Here is a 15,104-nt window from a genome sequence, read left to right as displayed (position 1 = left end):
AAACTATAGTTAAGGAATTGTTAACTAAAGTTTACAGTTTGTAAACTATAGTTTACTGTTGATAAACCTAGTTCATCAACTGTGAAACTATGATTATCTCATTTTTGTGAATTTCGTGTGCTATAAATGTGCATGGAAAAAGAAGAAAATGACATGAACATGATTGATGAATTTAATATGGCTAGTACATGTATTCATAAATTTGCATATAGACACAAACTTTATCTATAGCAGCAGTACATTGTACTGCCTCTGATAGTCCACTTATCTATAGTTTTAAGAATTGGAATTGTACATTAGAGATTTTTGTTGTTGTTGTAATTATTAGAGCATAGTGTGTTTGATTAAAATGGAAATTAATTTTGTTGATTGTGCTTCTCCCTTGATCGAGTTCCTGTACAAAGAAGTGAATTGAGACATCGTATCTTTAAACACTCCTAGTTACAAAAATCAGACTTCATTTTAGTTTTTAGCTTACCTGAATTGAAAGCTCAAGTGAGCTTTTCTGATCACAGTTTGTCCGTCTGTCTGTAAACTTTTCACATTTTTTACTTCTTCTCCAGAAACACTGGGCCAGTTTCAACCAAACTTGCCATGAAGGATCCATACATGTAGATAAAGGGGATCCATGTATGGGCCACACATTTTATCAAGGGGAGATAAAAATTAAGAATTAGTGAATATTTGGTGGTATCTTTTAAAAATCTTCTCAAGAACCACTGGGCTAGGAAAGATGAAATTTAATTATGTGGAAACATCCTCAGATAGTATAGATTAATGTTTGATAATGTCATAACCCTGAGGCTAAGGTGGGACCACAATGGGGATCAAAGTTTTACATAAATATTCTTGTATAGGAAACTATCTTTAAAAATCTTCTCAAGATCAGCAAAGTCAGATTTTATTTATATGGGAGCATTCTCAGGTAGTGTAGACTCAAGTTTGTTCATATCATGACCTGAGGGGTAGGGTGGGGCAGCAAGGGTCCAGGTAGGGCTTTTAGTTATTTGGGAATGGACCTGGTCCAAAAATTTAAACCTGGTCTCTCATCTGCAAAATGTAGGTCAGATCCAGCACCCGAAGCAAGTCTGGTAGTGTCCAACCCTAGATACATCACCCTTGCAAGTTTGGTCCAGTTATGGCTTACAGTTACTTTGGAATGGACTTGCTCCTAAAACTTGAACTGGGATGCTGATGCTAACGATGACCCCAGGGGTATAGCATAAGCTCATCTCGATTTCGTCTAGGTGAGCTAAAAATCTTTTTCTCAAGAACAGAAAGGCCATGATTAGTAATATTGATCTAGAGGTTTCCTCAGGTGGTTTAGAATCAATGTTATTCAAATGGGGGCCCCGGGTGGAAGGCTGGGCCACAGTGGGGGATCAAACTTTTACAAATGAATTGATGAAAAAATCTGCTGCTAAAGAACAGCAAAGCCATTTGTTATATTGATATGGAAGCATTATCAGGTAATTTAGAAATTCAAGTCCTCCCCCGTTCATGTACGCTTTTCAATTTTGCTTTTTTCCCTCGCCAATATGCTCAGGTGTACAATGTGGCCCAAAGGCCTCATGTTATCCAATGGAATTACTCTGCACCTTCTTTTGCCATTCTTACAGGAACTTTTTCATACTCTTTCCATCTGCCAATGCATGTAGTGTAATCATTTTGTTTTTCATTCCAAAATAGTTTTCTAGCCTTTATGCTATGTTGGCAGATGATTATTATCCTCATGGCTTATAGTCTTGATGGTTATAAAGTTTTGGTTTAATTAATATAAATCATGTAATATAAATCATAAGAAAAATTGACAACACTCGTTTTAACAGTATAATTTAATGAGTTCATCACTGACAGCTGAAGGTGTGAGAATACCGAGGTCTGTAAATAATAGAGTAATGTAGGAGGGCGGGGTGTAATCAACCAGTGGGTGCTCCTTCCTCAGGTCCGGACTAGATTTTAAAGTGCTCGCGTGGTACTGAAAAAGGAGGAAAACAATGGGAGTCAGAAGAAAGCATGAAATGTACAGGACCGTATCTAAATCTTAATATCAATTTGACATTTTCAAAATCATCACTGGCAAAAATGTACTGCAAATTGATTTGACATTTTTAAAATTATCACTTGCAAAAATTTAATGCATGTAAACCTCATCAAAAGTGGGACTCAATATTAAATACTGAACTACAGAACAGCATTAAGATAATTTGTTGCACCTTGAATTCATTGGGTAGGTCTTGTTGGTTCAGTGGATATAAACGGGCGAATTTAAAACTTTCTGCCACCACATAAAATGGTTTATTCATGGTTTTTGCTGTCAGTCCCATTGTGTATGTCCCAATCTGTATGAAAACCGACATTTGTTTATTGTTTAATAAAGTATGAAATTCAGATACAAAGCAGTTATCTTTGCACTTACTTCTACTAAAATACCTGTATTTTTATATACACAAGAGATGTTTGTAAAACACTTATGCCCCCCTCCCCCTAAATTGGAATTTTTCCAATTCCTAAAGGGCATACCCCGGTAACTCTGTCAAAAATGGCGCAATTGTACCCAAAACAGAACTTGACCTAGATAGTCATTTGATAAATCTGTATACCAAATTTCATCTCAGTATGTGCAACCTCTGCAAAAGAAAATGAAAGGAAAGTACAAATAATTGGGATTTTTTTGTAAGTCCAAGGGGCATAACTCTGTCAAAAATGGTGTGATCATACCAAAACAGAACTTGACCTAGATATTCAAGTGATATATCTGTATACCAAATTTCATTTCAGTATGTGCAAAGGTTGTGAAGAAAATGAATGGAAACTAAGTGGACCGACAGAAGCAGCAAAGCAATATGCCCTCCCTTCTTCGAAGGGCGGCATAAAAATTAGAATATTATTGGAAATAATTTCCTGTACTTATATATAATTAGAAGGTCCTCTCTGATATTAAAAAAAATAATGCATTCAAGATCGACATTTCAATTAATCCTGTCTAAGCTTTCAAGTACTGGGAGACAAAACACGGGGTATGAAGAACATTGAAAATGGTAAGATGGGAATTTAAATTAAAGGGTCGGAATTTACAATTAAATGGAATGCACAAGTGTCGGACTAGCTAGTTTCGCTGTACATATCCTCAGAAAAGATTGCTTTGCTCTGCCCTTCTAACTTAACTTGATAATTTTATTCTGTCTTTTCTCGTTTTTTTTATGAAAATTTCTGGAATAGCTGTATTCTACTCCACCTTATTAATGATTCCTCCACTCTCCACCACCCCCTCGGCTCCCACCAGGACCATGTCCACTTTCTCCATCACGTATCTGTCACAATTAGATTAAAGAAAACTGCAGTAACAGCTAGCAAGATGATTGTAACAACAAGTACTACTGTCAAATGACACATCTATTCTCAAATTATCTTTTACTAGTTTTCAACAGTACTACATAAGTAAAACCTATATAACATGGAAATGTATCAGATTCATCAACATACTATAAGAAAAAGTATGTTCCTCTTCTGTAAATCTTTAATGAAAACATTTTTACTTTAAACATGTTAAAACTATTGACATAGTCTAGTCTACCAGGTAATAATATTACATATAAAGTAAAAATTTAAAGAAAGTATTTTGTATAAAATCTTCAAACTACATGTATGGTTTTATCCAAAATTAAATGGTGTTCATTAATCTAATGATCTTATTAATAATTACCCAACTGCAGCATCCAAAATAAGTGTAGCTGGGATCTCCATTTTCTGAAGTTCATTGTATGTGTCCACACTGTAAATTGAAAGCAAAAGGGTTACATACATGTATATGCAGCTGATTTTGTTATGACCTCAAATCATAAATCATGATGAAGAAAATACTATAAATCACTCATCATTTGCAAGGACTTTATTTTCAAGTAATTCTGTAAGACTATGCAACTACTCAAAAAAGATTTTCTTGTGTTTATTTGTATAATGATTTAATTATGCTTGTTACACGGTTTTTGATTTGATAAAAATTTACTTTTATATAGTATCGTGTAAATTGGGTTGCTTACAGCACAATGACTTGCGTCAAAAACATATCAATCGGCCTGATGTTACATTATATAAAATAAATGGTGCCTGTTTTGGAGGGTAACAGTTGAAATTGACACCCAAGGAAAACCATTGTCAACCTCCGCTGACGAGTCAGTTGACAATGGTTTTCATTGGGTGTCAATTTCAACTGTTACCCTTCAAAACAGGCACCATTTATTTTATTATAATGAATACTGTCTTATTGATTTAGGATATCAGCAAAAAAAAATTGTCTATCGTCTTTACGTTCAAGTTTAGAAAGCTTTCAAACTTCCCGCTACTGCAAATAAAGATTAACTGAACTCTTTATTGTTTGTTTGATACTCTAAGAGTCCTTTATCATCTAAAGTTTCATTATTTCTGCACTCACAAGCATGTTTCGTCTGTCGTTTGTTGTTTTTAAGTAAGCAAAATCGGATGCAAGCTTTTATTGACGTCAAGTTTAATCCGGTTCTTTCAAAATAGCAACTGACGTTTTGAGAATTCTACGGTGAACCGTACGCGATTAATTTCCATGCATGTGACATAACCGTTGTGTCACCCGTTGTCACGTGTGTTGCTAAGGCAGAGGGTAATAGAACAGATTGTTAACTGCATCTAAACCAATCAGATTTTAGTATCTAACATGAAAGTATAATAATAAAATTTTGTACATTTTAAAGTCATTCTTTAATTAATGTAAATGTAATTAATATAAATCATCTTTTTTTATTACACTGAATGAATGAAAATTAAATTAGAAGAAAAGAAAGTAATACACATGCAGCTTCCAAATATATCGTATAATTCGGGTAGCTATTAAATTCTTTCCTTAAAAAGAATATTTTATATCACCATCTCCTTAAATTAAGGTGTAAAAAAAGTTAGTGATCTACAGTACATAAATAAATAATTGTTAAAAACATTTGTTAGTATAGAAGTAAGGGAAATAACTCTTAGGTAAAATGAAGGATGATCAGGAGATATTTTTTGTTAATTTCAAAAGACCAACTTGCCCTGATTTGTTGGGTAGAGATTCTGTTACATATACATGGAATCTTTTGTTGCATTGCTGGGCCTCCTTTAACACTTGTAAAACAACTCTGGACTTTGAGTGTGTCAAGATAGTCTGAAAAGAGATTTTAAAATTGTGCAGTCATAAAGCATTGTAACAATGAAATGAAAAATGAAATAAGCAATTAATGTAGAGTTTCAATCATATTAATAAGTGTGTTTACACATTGTTTGTCTAGAAACTCAAGGAAGTAACTTTTTCTCTTATTAAAACATAGGTAATCAGAGATTACAGAGCTCACCTCAACGAATGTTGCCTTTAAGTAAGGCAAAGTCACACAATTACCCAACAAAAAGTGTACATCCAAAAATGCAACATTTATGAAATTTTGATCTGATACTTTGAAATAGACCTATATAAAAACTTCAATCTAGTTCTTCATCACAAAAATGTGATCAAATCCAGCATCTGAAGCAAGTTTAAGAGTTTCTTGGTGATAGACCTGCACCCATAACTTTTTACCTGGTCCATTATCTGGAAAATGTATGTCGAATTCAGCATCCGGAGCAAGTCCATTAGTATGCATCCTAAGATGTATCATCCATGCGAGTTTGCACAATATAGGGCTAATAGTTAATTAGAAATGAAACCTGCTTAAAAATTTAATCTCCTCATTCATCCAGAAAAAAATGTAGTTCAGATTCAGCATCCGAAGCAAGTCTGGTAGTATGCATCCTATTAAGATGTATCATCCACGCAAGTTTAGCCATTATAGGCTCATTGTAACTTGGAAATGAATCCTGCCCCATAAACTTTAACCTGTTCACTCATCCAGAAAATGTAGGTCAGATTCAGCATCCGAAGCAAGTCTGGTAGTATGCATCCTAAGATGTACCATCCATGCAAGTTTGGTCAACATAGGGCTTATAGTTACTTGGAAATGAGACCTGCACCAAAAACATTAACCTGTTCACTCAACCGGAAAATGTAGGTCAGATTCAGCATCCAAAGCAAGTCTGCTAATGTGCATCCTTAGATGTACCATCCATGCAAGTTTGGTCAACATAGGGCTTATAGTTACTTGGAAATGAGACCTGCACCAAAAACATTAACCTGTTCACTCAACCGGAAAATGTAGGTCAGATTCAGCATCCGAAGCAAGCCTGGTTATGTGCATCCTTACATGTACCATCCATGCAAGTTTGGTCAACATAGGGCTTATAGTTCCTTGGACATGAGACCTACACCAAAAACTGCACCAAAAATGTTAACCTGCTCCAAAAACATTAACCTGGTCATTCCTTTGCTGAAATTGCAGCATCTGAAACTTTGACTGGTACAGTGAAACACATTAGAAGCATCTTTCATGCATGTCTAATCAATATTGGACATAGAAGTACTTAAAAAGAAAACTGCTCCAAAAAACTTAACCTGGGACGCCGACGCCGAGGGTATTACATAAGCTCCCCCAACTTCGTCGAGGTAAGCTAAAAATTGTTTTCAAGATTTGCTTGTCATAAAGCAAGAAATTTAAACATCCAAGATAACCAATATTTTTGGGATTTGAAAAGATATTACCCCTTACTTACTGTGCCATCTCTAATAAACTGTTGAGCTTGTTTGGCAATTTTTTGACGTGAATTCTTGATTTTATTCAGGAAAAGGTTCCCTCTCTCTACCAGTATTCTCTGACAATCCTGTATGTTCTGTAATTTATAACAGGTTAAAGAAAAATATACTTGAAAACATTTGGCTGAATCCCATTCAAAGACAATATCATTTTATTATACTCAAGTAAATGAATTACAAACTTTGTTTTATCTGTTTTTACTTTTTAGAGAATTATGCATATTCGTTAAGAACATGTACCAGTTTCAATAATTTGTCCCTTAGTTAAATTGAGAATCAATATTTCTAAGATATCGCCATGAAGATTATTTTAAAAATTTCCAAATATGTTCCAATACTTTTACAACAGATAGAGTATCCAGTGTCATAATACTATGGCTTTCTTTTTTCAACCCAATAACAAAATGTGCCAAAAATTTTTATGGACTGAAACACTTAATCTGACCTCATCAAACAAAACATTTTCATAAGTCTTTTCCTCTACAAGATTTAATCTTTTAAAAATATTAATATACACTTGGTATACCTCTATTTGACACTGTAAGGTAATGATAAACTATTTCAATATTACTTACTGGGTGCTCCAGACTAGTGAGAGTGATGAATCGAAGGAAGAGCTCTCCAGCAGAGGAGATAGAAGTAGTGCTGCTGTCCGTCTTTGTCAATATCTGAATCGCCTCCTTCAATCTGTCTCTCATTTCAGCCAATGTTTCAACTTCAGATAGAGATTTTTAAATTAAATCTTTATATAGTATTCAATGTAAATTAATTCATCTATCGTGTATGATAGATGAATTAATTTACATTTATGAATATATACATTAGGTTTAATGAAAAAAATAATCATCAATGATCAATTTAAAGTTCTCTTTTGTATGACAACAATATGTATATTTAAACTTATATTAGTAAAAAAGAAATTTTAAAAATGATAAAACCATTGATTGTATTTACAGACAAATTGAGCTCTAAGATAATACTGTACACATGTATAACATTTAGTTGTGTATTCTATTTAGCAAATTTGGGGGAAGGCAGAGTCCACAAAATCAAGTACATCGATAAATATATCTAGCACATTCTTATAGAGCTAAATCAAATCTTCAAAGACTCGTCGTACAGGCCAAATGTAATACATTTACAGTATCTTCGCTGCATTAATTTAATGTCTTACTTTTGTTGTTTTCAAGGAAATGCAGTAAAGTTTTGATGGCTGCAACAGCTGCTGAGAGATCTGGGTCCTCTTTGACCAGTGTGTTGAAGTAAGACAAAATGCCTGCAAAATCAAATTTACATCTGTAATTATAAGCATTATGCTTTCAATGTCTGTTCCTTTATATGTATAGATGTTGACAGCTGAAATTGTTTGCTAGTCAGTGTAAGACAAACATGTACAGGGGTTTATCAACATTGTTTTAACTATTGCTAACAACTTTTTTTAATTATATATAGACGGACATGCCCCCATACTCCCATTGTATATATACTGTGCATATCAAGCACTTCGGTTAGTTTTTCTTCCACTTTATGAATTAAATAAATCATATGAAAAAATAGTCACTCAGAGGAAAATATCTTGATAAACCCTTCACAAACATGTATCAAGTATTTTTCTTTGTTACTAACATATACATATACCTACATAAAATTCTCTATTTCTTAAAAAGTTTAAAAAGTTTTTTTCCAAGATACGGTTAAATAATGCTGAGAGGCTGTCATGGGGCTTAGAGTTAGATTTTTGCCCACAGAGCAGAAAACTCATTATCTTGCAGTACAATCACTAGATTTAGCTACGTAGGTAGAATTACCTACGTAGCTTTATTTATCTACCTCAGGTAGCTTTATTTAGCTATTTTTAGGTAAGTTTTCAAAAGTTTTCTTTTTATTAAAAAGAGACAAAAAGTCGCAATTAAATGACTACTGATATTTATAATAGGAAGGCTTTAAAAAACAATCCAGAGCAGATAGTTTATACATTGCTGCGTTTGGACAATTTAGAGCAAAACATGTAATTCTATTGTTTGGTTATCTGACCATACGGTGAGGTGCGGTGAGGCATGACTGAGTATGATTACTTCACATTGTGCTGAATAATTACCGACCTATTATCGTGTTAACCGGAACTGGACTTCTTTGTCATTTCATTCAAGGAGTAACCGTTCTAACTGTCATACATAGCCCCAAAACTTTCAGAACTTTGATTGCAATTGCGCAGAAAAAGACTTTTTTCCAAGAGAGATTTTTTCATAAGTTGTTTTCAGATGAGTTCAAACACAGGGGCATCTTATCCACTCTGTTCTCTACTTCACATATAAAAATACACAAGGGAAGAATCGAAAGTAGCACACGATTTTTAAAAAAAGTCAAAAAACAACTTACTTGAGAAAAGTTACACAAATCCTGAAAGGAACTAGCGCAAATGATGTCCTAGTACTTATCCAGGCTAAAATATTCCAGATATATCCATCGAAAATAGCTTTTATCCAACTAAAACCCCAGCTTTCTGCACAGTGTGAAACTCTTCGCCCAAGAAAAGATAACTCACCCGGATGACAATAGGGTAGTACCCGAGGCCTTCCGAGTGCCATTGGAAGACTTCGACCCGAAGTCTTCCAATGGGACTCGGAAGGCCTCGGGTACTACCCTATTGTCATCCGGGTGAGTTATCTTTTCTTGGGCGAAGAGTTTCACACTGTGCAGAAAGCTGGGGTTTTAGTTGGATAAAAGCTATTTTCGATGGATATATCTGGAATATTTTAGCCTGGATAAGTACTAGGACATTATTTGCACTAGTTCCTTTCAGGATTTGTGTAACTTTTCTCAAGTAAGTTGTTTTTTGACTTTTTTTAAAAATCGTGTGCTACTTCCGATTCTTCCCTTGTGTATTTTTATATGTGAAGTAGAGAACAGAGTGGATAAGATGCCCCTGTGGTTCAAAGTTGAAAATGATCACTGCATCAAAATGATATTGTCTGCACACCCTGAGAAAAATGCTTTTTAATAGAAATAGATCAATTTGGTAGGTAAATAAAGCTACCTCAGGTAGGTAATTAAGCTATGTAGGTAAATCAAGCTACGTAGCTAAATCTAGTGATTGTACCAGACCTGTCTTGATAAATTAATGACATATCGACAAACCAGCAGTCAGAAAAAAGTCTTTGGAAAATTCACAATCTCATAATAAATGTATGGCACAACTTTTGTAAATATTTGTTACTTTAAATGCCAGAAAACCACACAAAATGCATTTTACCTGCATTGTCCATGTTTGCATCAGACGTGAAAATGAAAGTTGAAGAAATCATTAAGTCGTACTCGATGCTAATGTGATCGCCTAGAGATGAGGAAGTTGTCGTGCACGTACGTGTTTGTATCTTTATTTGAATAATGATCTCATCTTTATTTTTTTTTAGAACAAACCATATATATTATAAATCTTTTATTATAAAGGTTTGAAGCATTCTATGTTGTAATTTTTCCGAATGAATCATGGAACGAGTTGATATGAAATTCTCCAAAATGAAAGTTAAACATGTGTCTTAACTTTTGAGTCGCTTTAAAAATGACAGGTAGGTTTCTCCTTATTTTACATACCTGAACAACTTAACCATTCTTTAAGCATGTTCTTTTTTACCTATTATACAAAAACTTTTTTTCAGAAAATGTGAAGAGTCAGTTGATAATCATTCTTGACACAAATCCAGTATGGTGGGGTCAGAAACCATCATCTCATTCCAAGGCTCAGCAGAAGGTTTGGTTTTGTGATACTCATAGATATTGCCGTTTCTGTATTTTGAAACTCTGCCTTTTAAAAAAAATTTAGAAATACATATCAGAAAAGGTAAATATTAAAGGAATTTCTTTGCCATTTTAATTTTTTTTAATATTTCATGAAGTTAAGTATTTTATTTGTTTGATCAATTATGTGTATTTGTTTCACTATTGATAAAAAAAATCATGTATTCACTACTGTATTTTAGATGACATTGACAGAGTGTTTGAATTCTGTAATGGTGTTTGCACATTCACACATAATGATGAACCATTCCAACAAACTGGCCATACTAGCAGCCCATTCAGATCAAAGGTACAAATGCTTTCTGTTTCTGCCAACGGTAATCCTCCTGTTTAATAATTTTTTTGGAGAGCTATAGTTCTGCAGATAAGAATGTCTATTATTGGGGCTGTTTTCTTTTCAGTACGTTATACACATGTATTACATGTACATGTACATGTAATTCAGAAAGATCACATCAACCATATTGATACACTTTTATAGATATGATAAAAAGAATTTAATTTATAAGGCTGGTAAATGACATTGCAAAAGTTCCCAAAGAATTTTAGCTATATCATTAAATATCATGAATGGTTTTCTTTGTAGTGTGTTTCTGTATCCTAAAAATGAAGCATCGAATCCTGGAATGTCGGAGGAGAATGGTACAACAGAAGGGAATGATGGGAAATACGAATTGTTTACTCAGGTTGACAAACAAATAAAAGAGGGAATACAAAGTCTTATTGATAACTGTAAGTTACTTATAACCTGTGCAGGGTTGTCCATGAGAATTGAAATACTAGTAGAAGGGGAAATTTAATGTAGTCATTGGTTCCTCCCCAAATAGGGGTTGAGTGTGCAAGAATAAAACTTGACTGCTTGTAAACTTCCTTTCCCAAGTTGTTATTGCTATTATATTGATATTGTACTTTTTTGTTATATTATATACAATGAATTAAGACTATAGCGTGTTACTTTCCACACTTTGTACTTGAAGCCTACCGGGGTATACCTAATTTATGATATCTACTTGATATTACTTCTTACTTGACAGGTATGAATGGACAGCTCTACCCAGACTCTCTGATAGCTGGAGCCATGACTATGGCACTGTGTTGTATCCTTATCAAATATCAGCTGTTGAAACACATTTTCAACTTACTATCAAGCTTCAATACTTATATACTAAATAGACTAAAGAGTTATAAATTGGTTCATATATGTCTTTCATTCTTTATTGTGTTTTTCTTGACAAAGTAAGATATCAACAAAACAGAGAAAAGTCATGAGGAATCAGGAATTATTTCAAGTCGAATTCTGGTAAATCTTCCACTAGTACTATAGCACACATGCATTTGATCTGTTGATTTATGACTCTATTAGTCATATGTAAAAGTACTTCTAAACAACACCGTGATCATCAACACCAGTATCTGAATTAAATTCTTATCATTAGGTGATAAAGGGATCTGAGGACAACACAGAGCAGTATATGAATTTGATGAATGCTGTGTTTACAGCCCAGAAACAGGTATACAGTGTTTACAGCCTAGAAACAGCTAGGTTTACAGTACTGTAATATAGTATGATCACAATAGATAAATGTGTGATCATGCGATGAAAAATTTGATAAATGTACTATGTTTTACAAGTATATACCGGTACTGTAGAAACACAAATTTTCGTGGGGATGCAATTTTGTTGATTTGTTATCAAGAAAATTTTCTTGGGCATTTAATTTCCTTGTTTTGAAAGTAACCCTATACAATATAAAGTTGTATAGAATTCCATGTTGGATTTAATTTCGTTGATATTTGTTTACAGCAAAATAAATGAAATTTAACCCCTAATAAATATTTGTGCTGTTACAGTAATAAATACATGTAATATTAAAATAGATATAACTTCTTTGTTTCAGAATGTGGTAATTGATGCTTGTATTCTGGACAATGATTCCGGTCTGTTACAGCAGGTGAAAGACTTTTGTTTAAAATTTTCTTTTACAATATTGTCATTACTGTTGAATCATTTTAGTTGGGTCAGCATGTGTGGACAGGCAATTAATTAAGCAAAACTAAAACTTGTTTGTTGGAACATATTTTTGTGGGTTACTAATTTATATATTATAGTAGATTCTATGAATCAATATGTTTACAAAATAAACGTGTGGGGACCTAAACTTTCTGGTACATGCAAGGGGTTACCCACGAAAATATTGATCCCCTGCGAACAATGATTATTCCACAGTATTTAAAAGTAAAATTATTGATTATTAATTTTTTTTAAATGATAAAAATATAAGATGTATTGAAAGCAATAAAAGACAGTTCACAAGAATAGACTAGTGTGCAAATTATTTAAAAGCAAAGAAAATCTCTGTGTTTTGTTTTCATTAAATCAGCTGTTTTATTGATTGCCATATACTACAGAAGCAAGTAACAGAAGTTAGAATTAGTTGATATGTGTCGTTATTATAATACTTGTATTGTAGGCATGTGATATAACGGGAGGCATTTATTTGAAGATTCCTCAGATGAAAGGACTACTGCAGTACCTACTGGTTTGTAAAGAAAAAAAACGTTACATCAGATTACAGTAAAACTTGTTTAGAACAAACACGTGTATTGCGAATTCATGGATATAGCATAGTTATCTTGGATCCCCAGATACATGTATATAATTTAATGAATTTAGTAATAATAAATTACTGATATGGTGAAGTACATGTGTATTATCATAGGTCCCAGTGACTTCAGTATAACCAAGTTTTACTGTATTTTGCTTTTTAATCAAGCATTCATTTTTGTAAAGTCTGGAGTATTTGAATTTGATTAAAAAACAAATTTGTTTAAGCTTGTGTTTGTAATTTAAAAGACAATTAGTAAACCTTCTACAAGAATATGTATTTAATTGTTTGTGTTAATGTTAGTTGTACATTTAAGACAAGACATCTTTTTTACTTTAGTGGGTATTCCTCCCGGACCCCCTGGAAAGATCTAAACTGACCTTGCCCCCAAAAGTCCAAGTGGACTACAGAGCTGCCTGTTTCTGCCATAGAAATCTCATAGACATTGGATATGTGTGCTCCGTCTGTCTTTCTAGTGGGTTTGAATTATGTTCATATCATATCATGATTTCTTTTAATGTCTTTTCACTTTCTTATATGTAACTTCAAGTAAAAATGTGAATGATTTTAGAATTTTTTAACATACTTTTTAATTTTTTTTCCTAAGTAATTTTTTTGATGTTAATTTTTCAGTATTTTGTGCATTCAGTCCAATATGCGGAACTTGTCAGTAAGTACTCACTTCCTTCTTTTTAAATTATTTAAAAAAACTGCTGTGTAATAAAAAAAAAATATACTGAATTTGTATTTTTTAATGTATATTCAATTCAATTCACTTTATGGACAATTACTATGTCGGCATACAGTCATGAACATGAATAACATAGCATAAATTAACACAATTAATACAAGCATATACAAAGTGAAAAATATGAGGTGAACAAAATTGTGTATTTCTCAATATTGATATTCATTTTTGACTTTCTTTTCTGACGTCAAAGCACTTTTTCAAGAAACAACATATCCTTCTTGCAGTTGAAATATTTGTAGGATTGACAATTTTTCTAATGGGGTTATCACTAGTATATGAATTTACTTTAAATATATCATTATAGTTGCATCTATAATGATCATACTTTGGACAATAAAGAACAAAATGTTTTTCGTCTTCAACAAACAATTTACATGAATAACATAAACGTTTTTCTCTAGGAATAGGGGGTTTACAGTATCGACCCGTTTCAATATACAGTGAGTGGGCACTGATCCTTAATTTTGTTAATAAAGATCTACAACTTTTTTTCAGTGGTAATTTTAAATAACTTTGCAGTTTGTATTCATCTTGATTCACAATTTTGCTATAAAATGCTAACTTTCCAGAGTCTGATTTGCTAACATTTTTTAGTTGTTCATATATATCTTGTTTTGGTAATGCTCTTGTAATTTGTTTTTCAAAGTTATGTGAGATATTTCTAAAGAACTAATATTTAATTTTTGTAATAATAATGAAGACAGTTTCTTTTGCCAAGATATTTTAGATACAAGATTTTTGTCTTTTTTAAATGCAGAAACCACTAAATAATTGTTATAATCATGACTCATGTTTGCATTCCATTTCCTTCAGTCTCATATAATATTTTAACATATATTCATAACATAAATAATACAAAGGACTCACATAAAACAGCAAGATTTGAATGCAGATGCCTTTCTATGTACCCCTAGTATGTCTTTAAATATCAAGTGCTGTGTTTTTTTCAAAAGGAAACTGGTCTGAAGACATTAAATCACATTTAAAGTCAGTTATCCATATTTCAGATCCATATGTTATAATTGGTATTATCATTGACTGATATAATTTCAAAATAATTTCAGCAGAAAAATTAACATTTGCAGGAAAGTTTGATTTAATAGCATAATATGCTTTTCTAGCACGTTCTGATAGCTGTTCAGCAGCAAATTTCATTTTCCCATCAGATCTAAATACAACACTCAAATATATATATTCATTTGTTATGTTAATCATTTTGTGATTATAATAAAATCTAAATGATGCTTCATCGACAGATATA

At 32.7% G+C, this 15,104-nt stretch overlaps 2 protein-coding genes across 2 annotated transcripts; one reads left to right on the top strand and one right to left on the bottom strand.

Annotated features, from left to right (window-relative positions):
• Positions 1 to 1,817: 1,817 nt before the first annotated feature.
• LOC134279181 (translation initiation factor eIF-2B subunit alpha-like) lies at positions 1,818 to 10,025 on the bottom strand. Its single transcript, XM_062761533.1, has 9 exons — positions 9,942 to 10,025; positions 7,863 to 7,964; positions 7,264 to 7,403; positions 6,649 to 6,765; positions 5,061 to 5,173; positions 3,707 to 3,775; positions 3,239 to 3,314; positions 2,217 to 2,342; positions 1,818 to 1,978 (listed from the first exon to the last, which is right to left on the bottom strand). The coding sequence occupies exons 1-9, from the start codon at positions 9,991 to 9,993 to the stop codon at positions 1,823 to 1,825; spliced, it is 951 nt and encodes a 316-aa protein (XP_062617517.1). The 5' UTR covers positions 9,994 to 10,025; the 3' UTR covers positions 1,818 to 1,822.
• Positions 10,026 to 10,209: 184 nt separating this feature from the next.
• LOC134279189 (general transcription factor IIH subunit 3-like) lies at positions 10,210 to 13,842 on the top strand. Its single transcript, XM_062761543.1, has 11 exons — positions 10,210 to 10,257; positions 10,348 to 10,439; positions 10,669 to 10,775; positions 11,073 to 11,218; positions 11,521 to 11,583; positions 11,728 to 11,786; positions 11,923 to 11,997; positions 12,385 to 12,438; positions 12,958 to 13,026; positions 13,432 to 13,567; positions 13,726 to 13,842. Exons 1-11 carry the CDS (start codon positions 10,251 to 10,253, stop codon positions 13,764 to 13,766), a joined length of 849 nt encoding a protein of 282 aa, XP_062617527.1. The 5' UTR covers positions 10,210 to 10,250; the 3' UTR covers positions 13,767 to 13,842.
• The last annotated feature ends 1,262 nt before the right edge of the window (positions 13,843 to 15,104 follow it).

The sequence above is a fragment of the Saccostrea cucullata genome, unplaced genomic scaffold (genome assembly GCF_032062105.1).
Source record: "Saccostrea cucullata isolate Sc308-1 unplaced genomic scaffold, CSIRO_AGI_Scuc_v1 ctg14995, whole genome shotgun sequence".
In the NCBI taxonomy this organism is placed as follows: Eukaryota; Metazoa; Mollusca; class Bivalvia; order Ostreida; family Ostreidae; genus Saccostrea; species Saccostrea cuccullata.
Note: the sequence above shows the minus strand (reverse complement) of the source record. Positions and strands in the feature narration are given on the sequence as shown.